General features: G+C 41.0%; 1 protein-coding gene across 1 annotated transcript in view; it reads left to right on the plus strand.

Moving 5' to 3' along the window:
• The window catches only part of SLC35F4 (solute carrier family 35 member F4), a 199,862-nt gene that overhangs the window by 167,152 nt on the left and 13,571 nt on the right, over positions 1-19,139 (plus strand). The window contains exons 2-4 of the mRNA XM_017650841.3: positions 9,300-9,485; positions 13,608-13,905; positions 18,542-18,761. Coding sequence (XP_017506330.1) covers positions 9,300-9,485; positions 13,608-13,905; positions 18,542-18,761 — 704 coding nt within the window. The remainder of the gene's footprint in view (positions 1-9,299; positions 9,486-13,607; positions 13,906-18,541; positions 18,762-19,139) is intronic.

Consider the following 19,139-nt stretch of genomic DNA (forward strand, 5'->3'; position numbering starts at 1 on the left):
AGGGGTGCTGTGGTTGCTTTGCACAAGGGTGAGGTCCTGACCAGGAAGACTGACTATGACCAGTTCACCTGCCCAAGCTACTATTATCATTGATGTTCTTTCTGCTTTTACCATGTGAATGCCTGGATCTTCTTAGGGAAAAAATAATCCACTGCAATACATGTTTCTAAAGGGGACAGCCTTCTGTCTTTAAAGAGTAATTTTTGCTTGCATGACTTCCAAATAGGTGTCTTCCCTCCAGGTTCTCTCTGTTCTGTGCATCCTGTTGTCTCCTGTCAGTTTTGCTGCCATGAGACTCTGCTTCCAGCTCATTATCCCTCTTCAAATGACCTCTTCCCCTCTCAACAACTGAAAGGGTAAAATCCCCCCTTTTCTTTGTTGGAAGCTGCTCCAGGCTCTTTTCCTATCCAAATCCTGCCCTGCTCAAGGATCTGCTAGTCTCCACCATCCTCTACTAAGAATTTTCTAACTGCCCAGGATGAAATTCATCCCTTCACTCTCTGAACAATAATTGTCCTTATTTTCTGTACCACTGAACTGTTTCCCCTTTGTATTCTTAGCTATTTTTGCAAATATATCCTCCTATCTTCCCAAAAAGATTGTAAGCTTCTTGCGTGCAGAAAGAACAAAACAATGTTGGATGGCTGAAATGGTTAGCAAAGCACACTGGGAAGAATATGAGCTTTGGAAGAGGACATGCCTGACTTAATTCTTACTTGGGCTACTGAAGATCCACTTTCCTCATCTGTAAAATGGAGATAATAAAATCCACCCACAGTGTTGTTATAATGTCTGGAAATCATGTGTTAAGTTCTTGGCCTTAATAAGTTAAATAAGTGCTAAATAAGTGCGAAGCATCTTTATTTTTACAATGTTTCATCAATGACTATAACATCTTCACAGAAAAGATCATCAATATTTAGAAGTGATATAGACTTTAATTTTCAAGTTAGTCATTGGTAAAGACAATAAATTGTATTTCAGGTAGAAAAAATTAATACTGTTTCAGGGACAAGACATGTAGGGAACAAATATAATCATTAGTCCTTTCTTCCAAATACACGTTTTAGGTAAATAAAAAATGAATTCAGTTTTAAAAGGTTTTATAAAAGTCACTCTAATATGTATGTATAAGTAACTGTATTTCAGATTCGCATCTTGAAAATCCAGCTTTTAGGTAATGGTCATTTGATTATCATTTGCAGTATGATAATTAGCAAGTCTTGAAAGAATATTTTTAATATTAAACATAGCAGTCACACAAAAGAAATGGATAATAATAAAACCAACAACCAGGTCATTTTTAAAGATATTTCTTTATGTAATGAATCTAGTGTTCAGAGCTACAGAGACTGAATAGTATTTGGTAAATAAAATAGTACTATTCTGGGGGATTTTGACCTTAAAAGAATAAAGTGATGCAACCTGAAATGGAAAGTTGGTATTTTGCTTGTGCATAAACCATCTACTATGCTAACCCCTTTCAATAATTCTAGGGTTAAGTGTTTACCTAAGAAGAGAGTAAGTTTTTGGCAAATTCTATACGGACTTCTATGAAAACCCAACCAATACAGATAATAAATATTCCCTTACAACAAGTAATATTTGTTGCCCTTGTAACTCAACAGAATGAGTTTTAAAATAATATAGCTTTCACACACTCTTTTGTTGAATTGATAACTTAATCTTTTTTTAAAACAAAATGTCAAAGTACTAATTATGGCTTCAACCAACTCCAAGCCAAAATTCAAGATCACATTTCTGTCTTTATTGTTTCTTCAATGACTATAACACCTTCACAGAAAAGATCATCTATATTTAAAAGATACACACTTATAAAAGATTAGTTGAAAACAGTCAAAGCTAGTTTTAGGCTTAAAATATGATTTGCAAGAGATTGGTTGGAAGAATCATCCAGCAAAGAGACTTTAAAGCTAGAAGACCATGTACTTTAACCCTTGCTTTGTGACGATATTATTATTGTAGAAAATGGTATGTTAGATGCCTTCTTTCCTCTCTAGAGTCTCTAGAGAGAACCCCTCTCTCCTCCTGCCTCTCCATGCGGCAGTGAAACCCGGAGCACCACAGAAAAAGGCAGGCTTTGAGTCTGGCTTCAGTATACTGACCAGTGGGGAGTCCGTACGGAATATCAAAAGAAGGGAGTGTTTTCAGGGCCCCCCAGTTGTATGCCTACCTTAAGGAAAGATGTTTCTCCAGTGGGTTTCAGCCCGGAGCAAGTTCACTCTTGATTCGGTGAGACCAAAAAATTACAACAAACATTCTTGGGGTGAAAGGGTTTACACCCACCTTTATTCCCACGGTGGGAGGTCAGTCACTAGAATCCTGTCCACTCAGAGTGAGTCTGCATGCAGCAAGCTGGTCTCTGCCTCTGGGCCTCTCTGCCTCCCGCAGCCATCTCAGTCTCTGCTCTCCTGCAGCCTGGAACACGGGGTGGAGGTGGGGGTGGGGGTGGAGCTCCTTATATAGAGTCAGTAATAAAGTATTGCCCACATGTGTGCAGAGAGCAAGCCGACTAGAGTTAGGTGAGAATCCTGGCCATAGGAACCTTCACTTTCTCTATGAAGGTCATAATTCATCTCCAGGCAACCTCTCCTTCAAGATTTTTCCAATTCTTCCTTCCTCCTGTCTCTTCAAACAAGTGTGGTAAGAGCTGTTGCTACCCTGTTGAGATCCTACCCCCAGGGCTGTTTTACACACACAGTTGTTATCAAATTTTAATTTGCATTGTAATCACATGGAGGGCATCTTAAACCATAGGTTACCCCCACTGCAGAGTTTCTGATTCAAGAGGCCTGAGATGGCTGCTGAAAATTTGTACTTCTAACAAGCCCCCAGGTGATGCTGGGGTGGGAGGCTTAGAGAACCACTGCCCTATAGCCCTATGTTGTCTACCTTTTTATAAATAATCCTAATATGAGTTTGCTATCTCCTCCTTCTGGAACCTTGACTAATAAAATTGGCTATGAAAAATTAGTTGAAAATAGACAAAGTTTGTTTTAAGATTCAACATGATTTGTGGGTACTTGTTTGAAAAATCTTCAAGTCAAAGAAGAGAAAGCTATAGGGATTTAGGAAGTCATTTGACCCAATCATTAATTTCAGAGTAGAAAGAATATAGACAAGTGCTTTACTTAAGATAACATTAGCCAGTTGGTGTCCTGCTTTTCAGGGAAGTCTTTCCAGGATACTATGCTGTCCCTTGTCATATGTCAGCTCCTACCCCTCCCACGACCTGCCTCTCCAGCGACACACATACCCATCCCCTAGACTGTGTAAGCACCTTCTGTATTTCCCTTATCGCTAGGTCTTGCCAATGGGTTTCAGCCCCAGGCAAGTTCACTATGGACTCAATGAGATCAAAGAAATGACAGTGGAACGTTCTTGGGGTGAAAGGGTTATACTGAACTTCATTCCCACAGTGGCAGGTCAATCACTAGAATCCCGTCCACTCAGAGCGAGTCTGCATGCAGCAAGCCGGTCTCTGCCTCTGGGCCTCTCTGCCCCCACAGCTGTCTGTCTGTCCTGGGCGCTGCCGTCACTCCAGCGTCTGCTCCCCAGCAACCGTGCTACCATGTCGCCCAGAGCAATGGGCATAGCTCTTTATATAGAGTCAATAACAAGGTATTGCCCACACGTGTGTAGTGAGCCAGCTGACCAGGGCCAGGTGAGAATTATGGCCATAGGAACCTTCACTTTCTCCACACTCTGCCTCTAGGTTTGGACACCAGAGCTACACACTGTGTTTCAGGTAAACACGCACCATAGTTCGGGGCGACTTGGGATAAGATGTCTAGCAGAGTTTTCAGGACAGTGCTCAGTAGAGCCACATGTTTCATTGAGTTTTTGTGCTCATAAAAGATAAAGAAGCAATGGCAAGGCCCTTGTTTGAATGATATCTGGGAGTCTGATCTATTATCCACCAAGTTTTCTTGCATTTGCTCACACAGAACCTTACCTGACCCTTTCTTTCTCTCTTGCCTACTTTCCAAAGACCTTTTCCTGGTTCATCTTATCAGGTTGGCTCTATAAGTGCTCTAAGGACCCCACAGCTCACACTCCATCTGTTAAGGTGATCGCTTTACTCAGCAATTGTAGCTCCTCTTTGCTCTGTTTGCTTTGACTTTTCTAAAGAGGTGCCCAAGGCACTGCCTGCCCATCTCCACCCACCTTCCCTGGGAACTGCAGCCTAGTGCACAGAAACTGAACCAGGAGTCAGTATAAGGCACAGATTCCTTCCTCAGGATTTTCAACTCAAGGTAACTAGATTTCTTCTAGGAGGCTAAAGATGTGCGATAGGAACTTGGGAGCTTTGAACAACCAAATTTCCTGCAGAGAAAGGCCAGCAGTAGCCAAGTGAGAAGAAATGAAGCTGATACCCGGCAGGGAGAGATGGGAAGACTGTTCAACTATACCACACCCCAGGTTCTAGTGGTTCCTGAGGTTTAGGGACATTCCTGGCTGTCCTGTCCCTTGGCTGATAAGCTCCTAAAAACTCCCCATTTTTGCTTAAACCAATTCAGTTTGGATTTCTATTACCTGAAGTCAAACATTGTAATTGATAAAGTACCACTAATTTTCATCATTGTTATTTACCTGCTCATTACTAGTTGTAATAGTCTGCATTTATTGAGTGCATTCCATGGATCATTTAATCCACACAACACTCCTCAAAATGGGTATAACAGGAGGGAAAACTGAGACTGAGAGAGATTATGTGGCCATCTTTTGGCTCAGTGTCCTGCAGCTAGACATGGCTGAGCCTAGATGCCTATCAAGTCTCCCCAGGACTATTAACCACCATGTTCTGTCTGGGTCTCAACTACATTAAAGTTTCTTTTCAAGTAACAGGCAAGGGAAGGAGAATGCAACATCAATGCTCTTTTCTACTCAGAATTCAGCACCTTAGAGTTGATCATCTTACTACTAAGTTTCACAGCATGCACCTTACACTCTGAGTATTTGCTCCTATGGTTTACTCTGACTCTACTGCCTATTCATCAGCCTAAAACTCTGTCTGCCAAAGTCCTGCTCATCCTTCAAAGCCCACTTTGATTAACCTCCCATAGAGCCTTTCTGCTCCAGGCTGAATGAATCATCCATTCCTTTTCGGCTTGCTCTCCAGTGCACATTAAATCATGGTTAATTGGCTACATGTTTGACTCTAATACTATGTTGAATGCTCCAGGCAGGCATGGAGCATGTATTCTTCATTTGTCTAACTCTTGTTCCTGATAAAATTCCTGCCCTAGAATAAGTTCTTAATAACTACTTGTTGAGTTAAGCTCATCTTGGGATCATGCAGAGCCTAACCAGTATAGATGAAGAAATAATATTCTTCTGCCTGGAAAAATATGAAAAATGGCACTAGATGGCCCTACTGCTATGGCTCAGGTGAGCAGCTGTTTTCACAAGGGAGAGGGGTGACTGTCTGGTGTGACTAATGAGAGATGTCCAATCCATCACTTTTAATACAGTTTACTCTCAATACCTATTAAAATCTGAACCCCTGCTCACTAGCTGAATTCACAATGCTCAGCACTCACTGCACTCATAGAAAATAGGAAGCAGATATGATTTATTCATGATCCTTGGCTACATCCTGGGCAACGTTCTGACTATTTATATTTGTCAGAGCTGTCTTTATTTTAATTGAATGTTATGAGACCATATAGCAATCATTTTCAAGATTGGAGATGACTGTTTCATGGCCCAAGCCCTGAGCATGCCTATGGGCCTGGCTCTGAAGTTTAGAGTTTGCCTTTCAAGGACAATAATTTCAGTGTCTCCAGTGGTTCACACTACTCTTGGGTCTCTCCCACAAACCAAACTGTGGGAAGCAGCTGGCAGCAGAAAATGGCCATTGAGCTATATTGTCTAAGTACCAGAAGATACAGAAGCCAAGATATAACACCTCAGTGACGTGAGGAAGCAAGAGAATTAGTAGTTTGCCTTACAAATCCAACACTTGCTAGCTGCACATGTTTACCAATTTTTTAGTAAGTATTGCCAGTACTTTAGCTCAACGCTGACTCCACTTGCTACCCAACCAATTTTTGGATTTCCTCCTTTCCTCCTGTAATTGCTGAATGATCACAAGATGAAATGCGATTTCACTCAAGAAAAGATGAAAAGGCAAAGCTCTTATAAAAATAAATTGTAAAAGATACTTACAAGATAAATTAAAAATGACTTGAAGTACTTCAGTGTCAGCACCTCTTGAAGAACATGAGTAAATGAGAAAGCACTAAATTTTACACAGCGTCTGTTCATTGAATTCGAAGTATTTGGAAACTCAGTTGTGAAAGGTAGAGTGAACATTTTGGATAAGTAAAATAAGAACCTATGCATTTTGACACTTTTATAATAACAATATTAACATAGCATTAATTTAAGCATAGTAATCAGTTTGTAATGTTCTATTGACTTTTTGAGTAACTTTACATTCTTAATTTTTTAAATTAAAGAGTAAATAACACATTTTAAGCCAACTTGGGATACTTAATAATAAATGGTACAGCTAACTCCATTTGTATGTACCTCTACTTATTTTTCCCAAGATTGAGAGAAAAACAAAAAGAAGGAAAAGAAAGCAGAATACCCTTTCGTCCTAGGTGGAGAGGCCTGAACTGTCCTGGTTGTGTTTAAGTTACTCAGCTGTCCTGCTAGGTTCCTGTTGCAGACGATGGCTCAGGAACTCAAGCTTTCTTTTTTGGGGCATCCCTACCTCTTGGTCAGGTTCTGATTTAATGCTTCAAGTGATTACTTACATAGTCCATGACATGTACTCAAAGCCAACTTAAGCCAAGATGTCATTGCCATTGCAGGATTTTGCTTTTCATTTGACTGTTTCTATCTCCTTTCTACCATCTCAGAAGCACCTCACCAAGACGTAGCCTCCATGACCCAGAGAGAATAGTCTCTGTTCTTCACCTTGTGTCCCTGAGAATAAACAAAACTCGTAACTTACCAGGAAGAACACACACAAATGCTCCAGAGGGTGGCCAGGGCAGTATACCAACCTTGGTGTTGATGTCCATCAGTTGATTCTGATACTGTACATCTAATCATCCCAGTTGATCCTTATCAAATTCAACAGGTAATGTTTGAGGTTGCACTGTGTATAGAGCATTTTACCTGGTTCTTAGAGATCATTTAAAAAGTGTAGGGTAAATAAATACAGAAATAATTATGGATGTTTTTATGTACATGGGTTAACATACACACATATTTCCTAGCTCCAACTACTGAGAAGACCTACAATCAGGGATACCCCATTAACAAGGAGCATACAGCCAGATCTTGGTTTCTAAATATCATTCTCCATTTAAAGGAAATTGGAATCCCTGGAGAAATGACTGATTCTAAAAGTGGGGCATGGAAAAGAAAATATGAACCCAGAGCATCTCATAGTTCCAGAAAGTAAGGAAGAGCTCAAAAAACAAATGAATGGGGGTATGTCAAAGGAACCCAGGAGCCAGTCTGAAAAAAACCCCAATAGCAAAAATGGAAGAATTTGAGCAAAAGAGTAAACAATCCAGGTTTGATCATACCCCAAATATAAAATAAATCCATATCCATATAAATGAGTAATTGCATAAAAAATAATGGTAGGAAAAGAGACAAATCTTCCTTTTATAAAATTTCCAAATAATATATGTAGAAAATCTCCCTTCAGAAGGTAAAGCTTGCCACTTCCCCATTCCACATCCCAGAGTGTGGGCTGGACTTAGTGACTTGCTTCTAAAGAACAGAGGATGGAAAAGGGAGAAACATAGTGGAGAAATCAGACAAATGCTACCCTGGCAGGTGATCAAGGTTAACATCATCGGTAGTAAGTCACATAGGTAGCACAGAACAACTGATATCATGTGATAAGAGCACTTCACCTCTGTGATGTTCTTCCCCAAAATGCATAACCTCAAAATAACCATGAGAAAAAAACAGCTGACAAACCCGAATCCCAGGGACATTCTACAAAATGCTTCAATAGCATTTCTCAGAATTGTCAAGGTCATAGTTTGAAAAATAAGGGAAGATGAAAAAACTGTCACAGACTAGAGGCGGCTGTGGAGAGATGACGACTAAATGTAATGTGGTGTCCTGAGTGGCATCCTGGAGTAGAGAAAGGTCATTAGTGATAAAACTAGTGAAATCCAAGTGAAGTTTGGAGCATGGTAATAGTAATTGACAGTTTTAAGCTCTTAATTTTGACAAAGGCATCGAAAGTATGTAACATGTTAACATTAGAAGAAGTTGGAATGAAAGGTACATGAGATCTCTCTCTCTACGTGTGCCATGGTGTTTGTTTTGTTTTTGCTATTGAATGTTTGCTTCCTTGGACAAGGGGACAGTTGCTGGGGAGTGCAGGCCCTCACAGACACTGGAGGCCCCACCCTGAGACCCCAGTGCTCCCCACACCAGTGTATGGTTGCTAGGCAGGGACAGGGGAGTGGTGGCTGAAGATCCACCTCAGGAGGCAGAGAGACAGCATGCATGAACTGAGGCTCCAAGTCCCCGTGTGTGTGCCATTATTCCATCATACATCACTTACAAAAATAAATGAAAATGTGGAAGTATTAAGAACTTCCTGGTAGCAACTATAGAATGTCCACACCTGGGCGTGTGTGGTGGGGGCGGGGGGTGGGGGGGTGATGTCCTGAGTGGTGTCCTGTGTGACCCCACTGGTTGCTGACTCAGGAAGCTGGCCCTGGGCTGAGGACTCATGGAAGATTAATCAGGATAGGAGAGGGCTTAGCCTGGGCAGATCTGTTTTTGTCTATAGCAATGAATAGAGTCTAGAAGTGATTGAGGAAACACAAGAAGTTGATTTAGTTGAATTTAAGTCTGAAGGAAAAATGTATAGTGGACTAGATAGGAGACACTGTTGATAGTTTTACCAGTTAGGCATTCAACACTCAGGCTTAGGGAGAAAAGGCAGGAAGGAAGTACAACTTAACACTTCTGTTTTCTTGAGGCAAACTATGTGACTGTGTTAGCAGTTCTAATTCAGAACAGGTGTATCAAACCAAACCATCTAATGTTTATTTCTAATTGATGGACTTATCAAAAAAGAACCTTTATCTTGGGGGCACAGAAATTGTCAACATAGACCCTTCTTTTTAGGAACCCCTTTTATAAAATTAGAAATGAGCTCAATGACTGTTGCATCAAGACTGTGATTGCTCCTGCAATATATTGTGCTGCCAAAGAATTTGAAAATCTGTGTCCAGTTTTTCCTCCAGGCAGTTCTCAATCCAGTGTGAACTCTTTTCTTCCAGGTACCTCCAGATCATCAGTTACCCGATGTAAACCAGGGGCCAACTGCCCCAGTTCACACAGTGGCATTAGTAGACAATTGTCCCCTCTATCTGTCACTGAAGATTCTTCTGCTCCAATTCTTGAACTACAGAGCCGAGGATCCTCTGGCATTTGTGGACATAGAACAGAGAGGCAGAACAGATCAGGTATGCTGGCGACCTCCTCTTAAACAACAGATCATCTAGGTAACCTGAACAGTCAGAAAGGTCTCACCATGGGCACAGAATGCAGAGATATTACATGGACTTCGAGGGGGTGTGGGGAAGGTTTATCGAGTAGGAGGGGAAGGAAGAAGGAAAGCATACATACAATCTATTAGTGGTGTAGGTGTAGCAGAGAAACTGGTTACTAAGACCTATCACTGAGAAGCTTAACAAATGGTTAAATGATGACTTTTAATGAAGTATATAATATAACCAGTTTTTCATCTGCAGAGTATCAAATGACAGCATCTTTACCTCCACCCTGGGGTAACAGGACACTGTGCCCGTTCTGAAAAGAATAAAAACACCAGTAAAGTCACAATCTGCTCTTGTCCTCACCGGGGCTGCCAGTCCTTGGAGCCCCTCTAGTTTCCCCAAATTTACACCTCCCTCAGGACACTTCACTTGCCTTCCTGATCAGCATTTACTGATCAGTCAAGACCTTTAGCCTTTCCTCCCATCCACCTGTCCACTCCCCAACTCCTGGGTTAGTTCGGTGACTGGAATCACTAGGTAAATCTCATGATTAAATCTATGGTTTGCCAGCAAATTTATCATTAAAAAATGCAGCGTGGGCCACTAGGCTACTGCCCATTACTGACATTTTTTGGTAGTGGATGTCTTACTGCCTTCGCCACAGAATGCGGTCAAGCCCTGAGTCCATGCTCACTCCCTCTCATCATATGACCACACTCCCACCTTCCCGAAATGTATGCTAAACCCCGCTTTCCTCTTTGCCTAAAAATGTCTCTGTTCTTTGTTTGCCAGTTGCCATCATCGGAACTCCCCCTTTGACCTGTATGTTTTCTACCTTTGGGATGTTAGCTCCTTTCCTTATTCAGGATAACTTCCTCTCCACCTCTTTCCCCTCTTTTCAATTTCTTCGTATCCTTCAGCTTAGCCAGCACATTTTAAAATCCCTTGCATCTTTAAAAAGTATAACAACAGCAAAAACCAAAATACTCCATCCAAAATAAATGGATAGCAAAAAATAAAAAAGGAGAAAAAAACCTCCAGAACTTTGAGAAAACTGGCTTTGAAACAAAACCAAAAGAGAAATGACAGTTCAGTGGACTTAAGTAGGGATGGGGGTAAACAAAAGTATAGAGGAGATATTAAAACCTCTTTAAGGGCCCTGCTAATTTGAGAAGAGGTTTTTTTATGAGAAAGATATGTTTCAAAAAGTGACAATATTTTTAAATGGTATCTCAGCAACTGTGGACCCCAAGGCTAAAATTCTAAAAGAAGAAAAAGAGAAAGGACATCTTAAATCTTCAGAAGGTTTTAATTGGCTTTAATATATTGCAGTAATATTCCTATTATCTCAGTTATTTGCAGAACAGTATGTTCCACTTAATTAAATATGCTGGTTAATAAAGACTTGCCCTATTTATTTTACAGACTACAAATTTCAAAGGCTATACCATTAAAGATCATATGGGACATAATATACTCTTTCAGTAATCATTCAGAAGGCACTTGGGGAGATTCCAGGGCACCTAAGAGAAAAGAGAAAAGGAGAATTATCTGAAGAGCATCTTACCATGCTTTCATGAATGTTATGGTAATAACCCTCAAAACAAATCCCATGAGATAGATATTATTACTATTTGACAAATAAAGATAAGCCTGAAATTAAACATGTACTCAGGGCCATACAATGGCAGGGCTAGGAATTACACTTGTGTTTCCAAATTCCAGGGGCCTCTACCATCAATTTATTTGACCCCATCAAGATGCATAGAAATGGATGGCTCATAATAAATAAAATCAGTTTTAATGATATATACAGCACTATAAATCTAAGCATGACTATAGAAAATCATGCTAAAAATGGTCAGGTAAATGAAAGTTTTGGGAACCCAATCTTTCCATGGCATCTGTAGATGGTAAAATCTAAAGGTTGGCAACAATTAAATCTAGTTAGCACAAGCATAGGTCAATGCTTTGGATGGATTTAAGTGATTATAGGTGTCATCAAAAGTGCAGTCCAATATAAGATGGTGGTACAGAAGCAGTCTTCAAAGAAGGTGATGACGAAGGCAGGTATTACCTCAAAGTGATACTTAAGAGTCTTTGTAGAATTATTCCTCCCTTATGAGATAGCCCCTGAGAATGATCTAATCTGAAGTGAAGTATGGTATACCTTTCTCTTAAGTATCACCTCTTGTGAGCCTCATACAAGATTGCCATTCCTGTCAGGAAACAGAACTTTTTCTCCAAACCACTTCTGAAACTTCCAGTGCTTAAATGGAGAGCTCAAGCCTGAAACATAGACAGGACGAGTATTTAGATAAAAATTTGGACCCTGGAGTCATACTGACTTGGGTTCAACCTTAGATAACCTTTAACACAAATCTCAGTATTTTTACCTGGGAAATGGGAATGTTACTATCTACTTAATTGGGTAGGTTTGTATTCCCTTCCCAATGCAAAAGTCTCTTATTCTATCATCTTATTCACTTTATTGTTTTTTCTCTCCACTCTTTACATAAGCTAAATGGTCATAGAGGGAATATGCAAAACTGTCATGAAGATCAGGTATTGTCTGTATACAGTCACAGGGGCAGGCTAACCCTACTTCCAGACTCATCTAAACATCCCTGCACCATGGAAGTTTCTCCTGATAATTTCCCATCTCACCCTTTAACAAGTGCTTCTCTGCCGCCATATGGCCTGTGTCTGCCATAGTTGGCCTTTACACACTGTATTGAATGTGTTTTCTGGCTTTCCACTAAGCCATGAGCTCAAGCTCTTTCATCATTGAATCCCTGCCATCCAACTGGCCAGCTAGCTCCTCGTAGTTCTCTAGGATTTTGTTGAATAAAGGAATAAAAGAATACCAATTTTCATCTGGAGGCCAAGGCTTCAAGAATTCAGTAATATTTATCAGACATGGAAGTCACACAGAAATTACTGTGTTCATCCTTACTGGTTTACACTCTCCAAAGAAGAATTCGCTTTCAAGGCTGGCTACCCCTCTCCCCAAATAGAAAGCCTTAGCTAGGTGAAAGTTTTTACCCCAGTGGGGCAGTCATGCCTGGCTCATTAAGTGGTAGAAACACTTTTAGCAGGAGACCCAGCAGGTTCTGGAGAGATAGAGTGAGAAACTCATATGCTTCCACCTGTAATCTGCGGGATGCACCACTTTCTTAACCCCCAGGAGAAGCTTTGTGCTTAAGGAAGGTGCCTGGAGATCTAAGAGAGTCTCGCAGACAGTTCTTTCTCCCCTCCCCCAGGATTCTATGACCTGGAATCTCAGCATGAGACTCAAAGTGACCTCTGCTCTCATTCAACCTTCTGGCAGGTACACAAATTCAACGTGCTGAACTTCTTTTCTCTCTCAGAGGAGAAGGCCTTCGGGATTGTCACTCTCAGAGAGCTTTGACTATTATAGTGTGGAAAAAAATGCTAACAAATTTTCTAGGTAAATGTAAAAATACAAGGCCAGAAACATATTAAATAGTAATTTGTTCTCAGGTGGGAAGTGACTTTGTGTAGTCAGGACTTGCCCTGTTCGTGGGACACATTGTTTTTCAATTTAATAGTCATCTTTGCTGCAATTTAAAAAAAAAAAGCTCAGTGGAATATGAAAACAAATAAAACAAATACTTATTTCTTGTTCAGTTTTCATGTTAGCAGTCACAGTGCTATTTTGGCTGGGTTCTGCTCATTCTCCCGCATAGACTGAAAGAATAGCTCTTACCTGGGATTTTCTATTCTAGTGACAGAGAGGAAGAGCGAGAGAACTGGTGGGACCTTGCGGAGCCTCTTGAAGCTTCTGCTGGAAGTAGCATACCTCATGTCTGCTCACATTTGATCACACAAAGCAGGTCCTGTGGCCAAGGCCAAAGCCTTTGGAGCTGAGATGTGTGATGCACGTACACAAGGAAGTGAGTAGGGTTCACTGGAGAACAGGGCAGCAGCCATCCGGTTCATGAGCATCGTCATCTCTCTCTTTTAATGACAGTAGAAAAGAAAAACACTGTGATTCTACGGTCTGCCTCTTCCATTGCTGTTTTACACCCTGATTTCTACACATCTGCTTTCCTTTCCTGTTTTCAGGGGACAATGGAGCTCAGGCTCATCCTGAGAACAGTGGCCAAGAGCACAGAATGCGGGCGTGCTGCCGGTCCTGCACCTCTGTGCTTCTGAAGGCTGTCTGGGGACTCTTGATCATCTTGTCAGTGTCGTCGTCTTGGGTGGGAACCACACAGATTGTAAAAATTACTTATAAGAACTTCTACTGTCCGTTTTTCATGACTTGGTTTTCAACAAACTGGAACATTATGTTTTTCCCAGTCTATTATTCTGGTCATCTGGCAACTGCTCAAGAAAAGCAATCTCCAATGAAAAAATTCAGGTAAGTTTCATGTTAAATGGCCAGTAGGAGATGTTTTAAAATAATTTCATGCAAATAGGCATAATTTTTGGAATATTTTGCAAATCTTTTTTGGGAGCTGGGCTGAGTTGGCTTGGAAAGTGAGGAGAGGCAGGATCTAAGGTTGGTAATGAACACGTGAGCACTTGGAAACAGACTCAGCCCTGACTGAAACATAGTTGAGTACCTACAGCATGCCAGCACTGTGCTGGTGCTTTCATATATCTTATTTAATCATCATTGGTGACATCCATCTTTTAGGGTGGTGTTATTATCTCTTTTTTAACATGAAAGGAAACAGATTCAGGAAGGTTAAATGACTTGTCCAAGGTCACACACTTAAATATATGCAACCCAGACTTAAATCCAGATCTATTCATGTCTAAAAGTTATATTTAAAAAAAACACTCCAGTGTCTCAAGTGCCCCACCTCACCTTAAAAAAAACTGTACTAATAAGATCAATTGTTACAAAAATATTTGCCCAGTACTCTGGATGCTGTGGTGCCTCAGCAGATGAAATGACTTGGTTTCATGCAGTGGGAATTTGGCCCTGGATTGGCTTAAAAGATGACAGTATTTGAGGACTAAGAGCATATGGGACCCTCATCTGTGGCTTGCCAGCCATGACCTTAGTGGTGCTATGGCTCTGGGGGTCGCTCCGTGCTGACCCTGTCTTCCACAGCCCCACGTGGACAGCTCAGGAAGTTGGCAGGGCAGTGTCATCCAGCACTGACAGGAGGCAAAAGCAGTATTTGGGTCAAAGTTTCTTTGCTAAGAGACAGCTTCTCTAAAAGGAAAAGCCCAGACCTAAGGAATAACTTCCAGGCACTCTGATCACTGAGAGGGAACAGTGGTCAGGACCTCAGTGGACGGCAGGAGGAGAGCAGCGGTTCGCACCACCTCATTGCTTCTCAGCAGAACAACAGTAAATTTGTCTTACAGGAGCCCACGTAACCTTTCTTTCTTGTTCTGGAACCTAATGAAAAGAAGGGATGACTGTTATAATTGGTGCATTATAAGACTGTTCTTAAAAACTTAACACACTGTTAAGGGTGTATCTTCAACTTTACCAGCTTGGAAGCGCCTGAAAATATACAAGTCACACTGTGAACTGATTTTCCATGTGTGTCCATGAAAATTCAATTATAATTAAAGAAACAAAATAAACATAATAAATGCTTTCTGGTTTGGAGGAAAGAAAAAAAGCCTGATACCTGTTTGTGATTGCTAATGCTACTTTCTATTTGATTCCCATCAAAATAGGCATGATCTTGGAGCATAAGCTCTTTTTCAATAACATTATTTAATAAACAATTATAGGGGATATAATTATTAGACTAAAATCTTCCCATTTGAAAATACATTTGCCTAATCACAGTGTGTGTGTTCTACTCATATACTCCTATGGTTTGGGCAACACATACTGATGAAAACAGTAAAAGCTTAATATGGGAAGTAGTACCTAAGAACACCTCAACACATGGGCAAGTCGATTTTGTTTAAGATAACATTTACAATAACAGGCTGCTGCTGACAGAATTGTTTTGGGAATGAGCTTCATCTTCACCACATCTCTCATGTTGAACTAACTGAATTTAGAGAAATCTGTGGTTTGCCAAGACACCTCCACCTGTTAGTGTGGGTGGAGTGAAGTTGACCATTTCTGAAGCCAAATCAGAGAGTTTTCATTGTCAAGCAGAAAACAGCATCTTTGAAGGGGATATTCTCCAATGGCCTGCTCCATATGAGAGGTAAACATTGCCAGAAAATTCTAAGGTCCTTGATCTTTTTCCCCTGTAGACTCACTAACAATCAGAAGGCACCTCCCAAAGCTCTCATGGCAGGAAAAGGGGAAACAGTGTATAAGACTGTAAACAGAATTTGTCCCATAGCACCAGACTCACTGATGATTCTCTCCTTTTCTCTTGAATGGTATGAAAGCATTTCCAGTTTTTCCTTATCATTAACATCAAAAGAATTTTCAATAAAGTATCAAATCTGGATGGTAAGGTTGTCCATTTGGAACTAGTTTTTGATATTTCAGTCATTCCATTTATATGCTGTCAAGAGAATTCAATTGCCTCAGTTGAATTTAAAATGTAAGAAGAAAAAATTACATACTCTAGTTTTAACAAGAGTGTTTTCAAAAGGAGACAAATCTTGGGAAAGCATGGAACTAGGGCCAAAGATACCTTTGTCTGTCAGGCACCCATGAAATGTGCTTAAATGCCAACTGACATACAGAAAGGGCTCCCTGACTAGTAGCTGCTGTAACAATGATGAACATAATTATTGGCATCACCCCAACTTCTAAGCTTCATTCCAAGTTTTGCCACCTGTCAATGCCTCTTGTGTAGAAATTCTGGTATCATCCCAAAGAGAGACCCTTTGTTACAAGTGCTTCTCTTTAGAAATTCATTCTTCTTTGAATTTTCACATTTCTTAGCACTTACTACTTAAGTAGCATAAGGTTCTACACAGGTGACCTGGCATTTGAATGGAGAGCGTTTTCAAGTGCTGCCAGAGCAGTGACCAATGGGGAGAAAGTTGGCAGCGAGAGAAGGGAAAACAAGGGGAACAAGGAGGAAGCCCATACCTGGGCACAGGATGAGCGAGGCAATAAGAACATGCTCTGCCAGGCAGCAGCCCTCTGCATGGGGGCCCTCCCTGTCGGTTTGCCTCTGCGTGTCTTCCCCACAGTCAGAAGGTTCCCGTGCACACAATCTTTCCTTGCGAGCACTCAATCCAGCATGACAGTGGGTTCTGGGAAGGAGGAACCATCCCTGGCTAGGGCCAGTGATAAGAAAAGAAGTCCTTTATCCAGAAACAGGTTTGTTGTGGTTCTTCATAATTGTGAATTTCAAAAGGCATTTAGTTTAGTTGTAGATTTCAAAATAAACCCATGACTCTCAACTCCTCTCCCTTGCAGATTAGGCCCCAGAGCAAACTCCTTTGTAAGCAAAACTTGTGTCCAGGATATTCTCTGAAAACTGCTGCTTTGTCTATGTGTGGCTGTGATTCAGATGATCTCCATGGCTGCACGACCTGAAAGAGGCTGTTCATTTTCCGTGTGTGTGTGTGTGTGTGTGTGTGAGCAAATGTGATTTCTGTTTGTGAAAGCCTTTGCTTTTAGGTATTTAGTCCCTTCATTGAACTTCGTTGAAGTCTCCTTCAACTTAAAATTTACCTTTGGGAAATCACATTTTTCATGCTCTGAAAACCCTTCCTTTGTAGTTGTCTCCCACATAAAAGTAAAACCACTATACAGGTTTCTGTGTGTGCAGTCTGCATTTTTAGCCTGCATTTTTAGCCAACAATTCGCTGACCAAGAATTGTTGGTCAGCGAATTGTTGGATTCGCTGACCAACAATTCTTGGCATTCTCAGCTGCATGGGAGCAACATTTACTAGGAGCTTTGGTACTGAAGGCCGAGCCCCTGTGCTCAGAGCCTCACTACTTTATCCCTCCCTCACCCCCGTGTGGTCCTCCTGTTGGGCAAGGCTCTTCATACATGTGAGGCAAACACGGGCTGGAGATTACTTTGGTTTGTAATACTTTGAGGTACAATTATTTCTTTTCAGAAAAAGCTGGAGAGAAACCAGTGCTCATATCTGTGGGCAGATTTCATTACAGGCATGCGGACATCAGTAACTTGCTGCTTTGAACAAGATTATTTATGCTACTATTGAAAATACAGTGCCTGGCACATGATAGCTGCCCGGTAAATGCTTGGATATACATGAGCATCTGAGTGAGAAAATAAGGCTACGTTCTCCCAGCAGCAAGCCTGTTTTCAGTCCATAGTCAGATAAGCACTGCTATTCTATCACTTCCGTTATGGCTTGTCTGTATCACTAGCTTGAACATTTTGATTAAAATGGCCTCTTGGGCCAAATAATCAGTTTAGTCAGAAATCAAACAAACAAAGATTTAACTGAAGTGACTATTTTTACACAAGTGCAGACAATTCCTCCACAACAGCCAAGTCTTGGTATATAAATAAAACTTGAGTGTTATTTTATTTATTTATTTTACCATTTTGGAGTTACCACAGCAGCTTTCTTCTTTTTTTTTTTTTTTTTTCATTTTTCTCTTAAAAATGCTAGAGGGAAAAGAATTTAGTCAATTGGGCAGATACATTAGAAAGAGCCATAGTGTCTTAGGAATAATAAAGTCCCAAGCTGTGTGTGGTTTTGCATAATGTGAGAGGCTGCAAGCATCTTAGTTTGGTGTGAAGCTGCCATCTTGAGCCTCCGCATTCACCCACTGGGAAAGAATCTTCTGTCTCTCTTAGTAGCTAGTGATTCCAGCAACTACTCATTTCTATATTTCTCCAGGCTTCTCTGAGAATGTTCAGCAATAGCAGAATGGCTGTCCCCCCATCGCCTAGGTAGAAGAGGGCCTAGCTCTGAGCCAGAGAAGATGTGGGCTCAGTGCCACGGAATCCTTGGTACTCACTGTGGCCTGCACATGGAAGAACTGACTTCAGTAGGCCCCATAGACACAGGATAGGTCTGGAGGGTTGGTGCTCTTATCTGAAAATGGCTGTCAAAAGTTGGGCAATGCAAGATGTGTCCTGATTAGTACCTGACTGTTACCCTCTTTTTCTTCCTTAGGGAATGCAGTCGGATTTTTGGTGAAGATGGTCTGACGTTGAAGCTCTTTCTTAAAAGAACTGCTCCCTTTTCTATTCTATGGACTTTGACTAATTATCTGTATTTGCTCGCTTTAAAGAAGCTGACAGCCACGGATGTCTCTGCTCTGTTCTGTTGTAACAAAGCCTTTGTCTTCCTGCTGTCGTGGATCGTGCTGAAAGACAGGTTCATGGGAGTAAGGGTAAAGGCACACTTGATTCACTGTGGGAGGCCCCTTGATCGTGAATCCTTGGCATCAGGAGAGAGGCTTTGTTTCATGGAGTTCCTGTAGAACTTTGCTCATTGGTTTGCAGTACAAACTGGAATCTGAAGATGCATTAGGACGCCAGGCAATTACCACATCGTGAAGGGATAAAGAGATTGTTTCCACTGGGCAGTCAGCTGAATTCAACAGGAGGCACTTAAACAGATAGGGAAAATAGTTCTTTTTTTTAGAATCAATGGTATGGTCAATTCCTCCTATCTTTTGGAAAGAAGGTTCTGAGGCAATTAGCTGTGGTAAAGATTATGATTTCTTTTTCCAATCAACATGTTGGGACAACTCCCTCATGTTTTTGTT

This window comes from Manis javanica, chromosome 8 (genome assembly GCF_040802235.1).
Source record: "Manis javanica isolate MJ-LG chromosome 8, MJ_LKY, whole genome shotgun sequence".
Lineage (NCBI taxonomy): Eukaryota > Metazoa > Chordata > Mammalia > Pholidota > Manidae > Manis > Manis javanica.